General features: G+C 37.2%; 1 protein-coding gene across 2 annotated transcripts in view; it reads left to right on the top strand.

The window, feature by feature from the left end:
• The window catches only part of LOC109213920 (thioredoxin domain-containing protein 9 homolog), a 7,903-nt gene extending 6,491 nt beyond the window's left edge, over positions 1–1,412 (top strand). The window contains exons 4-5 of one of the 2 annotated variants that reach the window (XM_019377763.1): positions 745–914; positions 1,026–1,412. In XM_019377763.1, the coding sequence (XP_019233308.1) occupies positions 745–914; positions 1,026–1,199 (344 nt within the window). In that variant the 3' untranslated portion in view covers positions 1,200–1,412. The remainder of the gene's footprint in view (positions 1–744; positions 915–1,025) is intronic. The other variant, XM_019377762.1, reaches the window with a different exon arrangement.
• The last annotated feature ends 1,624 nt before the right edge of the window (positions 1,413–3,036 follow it).

Genomic DNA, 3,036 nt, shown 5'->3' with positions numbered 1-3,036 from the left:
TTCATCCAAGCGTCGCAGGCATCTGCCATGTTGTCCCACTAATGAAGACTTCTGTTTATTTTTGTTTTTTTTTACCTCTTTTGTTATATCTAGTTTTTTTCCCTTGAGGCTGCTGGACATTTTGCGTTTAAACTAGTCCAGATGTATTCCTTTGTTGGAGTTTACTGCATGTGCATGACTTGCTTTCCTCCTTGAGCTCTATCTAGGTCTATAATATGAATCAAGTCGTGCTCACTTAAGATTATCAGTACTTTCTGAAAGGGTTTCTACTTTTGCATACAAAGTGAGATGTTTTATATAGGGCTCTTTTTTTAGGAAAACAAAGAAAAGAAGAAGCTCAGCTATGTTTATGTTTTTGTCACCCTGAGAATTTGTTATGAACAGGCCCTTTACCAATTATACTATTGGGCTGGTATTTGGGCCAGTTGAAAAAATGAGGAAATACCAATATGTGATGTGGGATCCGGGTTGAGAAAATCCATTAAAATATTAGAGTGCTGAAGGAAGTGGAGGAGATATAAATAGCAGGAGTGTGTGTAGTTGTTAGGCTAAGCTAGAACTTGTCTTTTCTTTTCATTAGCTATTTTGTAATAGCAGTATGGAACCTCCCTTTTCTTATTTTTCATTTTTTTGTTCCATGAATAAGTTGTAATTCCTCAGTTTGGTTGAATATCAGATTATATGTTCCTTTGGTAAATATGGATCCATTACAGAATTAGGTTTAGGTAACAATAATACATGCAGCTTCATTGCAGGTGATGGACAAGCATTTGAGCATACTGGCAAAACAGCATATAGAGACACGTTTTGTGAAAATCCATGCTGAGAAAAGTCCATACTTAGCTGAGAAGCTCAGAATTGTTGTTCTTCCCACCCTTGCCCTCGTAAAGCATGCTAAAGTGGAGGATTACGTGGTATGTTTAGGTTCAGATAACATGAGCTTCTCGTGTTCTATTAGTTATTTTTTCAGCCGTCATTTTGCTCTTTAATGAAAATCTGCCATGATTTTACTCCACTGGCACTAGGTTGGATTCGACGAGCTTGGTCACACAGATGAGTTTAGCACAGAGGAACTGGAAGAGAGGTTAGCTAAAGCTGAAGTTATCATTTTTGAGGGTGAATCATCGAAGCTTAAATCCAAAGCTCCATCTAAGAGTGTCAGGCAGAGTGCAAATCCTGACTCGTCTGATTCAGAGTAAACTTAGACTGGAGACTTATCTGTCCATTGTACTACTACCATATAGTCAGTTTTGAAGACTTATGTATTGAGGAAGTGGGAATGCATATGTTTTGTCATTTGTGTCTCCTGAAGTATCCTTCAGCAAATTAGACGAAAAATTAACTTTGAGAGTTCCTGTAAATGTAAAACCTTTGGTTTTATCTTGGTGGAATGGAGATTACAATTCAGATAATGAACAAGTGCAGTAACTTATCACCGTAACAAAGAGTTTTGCGCATTTGGTTTATTTCTAACTTACTAAAAAAGTGTTTGTTGCTCTTTTTGATAGTTTGAACTAGTATATTAGCTAATAATCAATCATTGCTCTCGGCATACTAGATACTTGGACTAAAAATCAATCAAGGATTTCACATTTATCACACAAACCTGGAGCTTGGCTTCTGCTTTCGGTGTAGAGTAAGATGTAGACATTGCCTACTAGAGTGTTTTTAAATGTAATGGAGTTGATAATTTAATCTAACCCATAGCTAGTTCATTCAATTAGATATCAGGGTGTTATAGAAGGAAATGTCAGTGAAAATTAACATGAAATGGCAAAAAGAAGACAAAGGGCAAAAGCATTGTACAAAGGACATAGAAAGTGAAGGATTGAATGCAAGCTCGTGGTTACACATTGCTTGGCTCAATGGTCATTAACATTCAAATTCGAAAGACATAGTAGAGCTATCACCGTACCCTTTTGATGACGGCCTTAACCAAAGTGAAATTTTTGATAGGGAGCTTTACTAGGTGAAATTCAAAAATAGTTAGATTTATAAGTGGTAATTGAAAAATAGTCACAATTTCAAAAGTAATTGAAATTTAGCCACTTTTTATGTAAAGATAAATCTGAACGAAAACATTGTTCAAAATCCGAAAATATTCAAGCATAATATACTAGAGTTCGAATTTTTTACATGTAAACTTCCAGCATAATATACTGGAGTTCTAGCATAATATATTGGTCCAGCATAATATGCTGGTGTCACGACCCAACTTTCCCTCCGTTTGAGTATCGTGATGGCACCTAGTCTTAGGGACTAGGTAGGCCTAACTCATACTGAAATACCACAATAATAAATGAAATTTAACAGTCTTGAAGCATAAATCTCTACAAAATTTGTAATTCTCAAAACCCGATAGTACAAGTCATAAGCTCTAGAGAGTTAGCTACCACTTCTAAATATAACTGTTCGGAAAAGAGTGAAAACAGTTGAATACAAGTAAGAAGGTGACTCTGAAGCCTGCGAACGCAGCAGCAGGTTTACCTTGAGTCTTCTCAGCAATGATCCGCACAGCTACTAATGATCGATACCTGGATCTGCACAACAAAAATGTGCAGAAGAGTAGCATGAGCACACCACAGCGGTGTCCAGTAAGTATCAAGACTAACCTTGGTGGAGTAGTGACGAGGAACAGTCAAGACACCTACCGGTGCAATAAGTGTTGTAAGGCAGAGTGTTGACTCTAATATTGCTGAAAAATAGAGGAGTTTCTTGACATTGTTGAGTTCCAAAAATAGGATCACCTCTTTGTTCCTCCAAGTCCCAACGTTTATGAAGAAGAAGTAAAAACTTCTATGTTTTATGTGATACTCTGATGCTATATGTGCATGAGACTGGGTTTGTTCTTGATGAGAAGAAGCTTGGGGAAATTCTTGGTGATCTGATTGATGGTTCAGCCTACTCAGATAGGTTGAGAACCTAGTCCTTGTGGATCCTTAGCAGAATAGAATGCTAAGTTGAAGGGTGAGAATGAAAGATTGAGGAAATAGGTGGAGGAACTGAGAGAGCAGATGATCATTGATCGAAGGAGAG

The sequence above is a fragment of the Nicotiana attenuata genome, unplaced genomic scaffold (genome assembly GCF_001879085.1).
Source record: "Nicotiana attenuata strain UT unplaced genomic scaffold, NIATTr2, whole genome shotgun sequence".
In the NCBI taxonomy this organism is placed as follows: Eukaryota; Viridiplantae; Streptophyta; class Magnoliopsida; order Solanales; family Solanaceae; genus Nicotiana; species Nicotiana attenuata.
The sequence above is the reverse complement of the archived record's forward strand: the minus strand, read 5'-3'. Positions and strand labels throughout refer to the sequence as shown.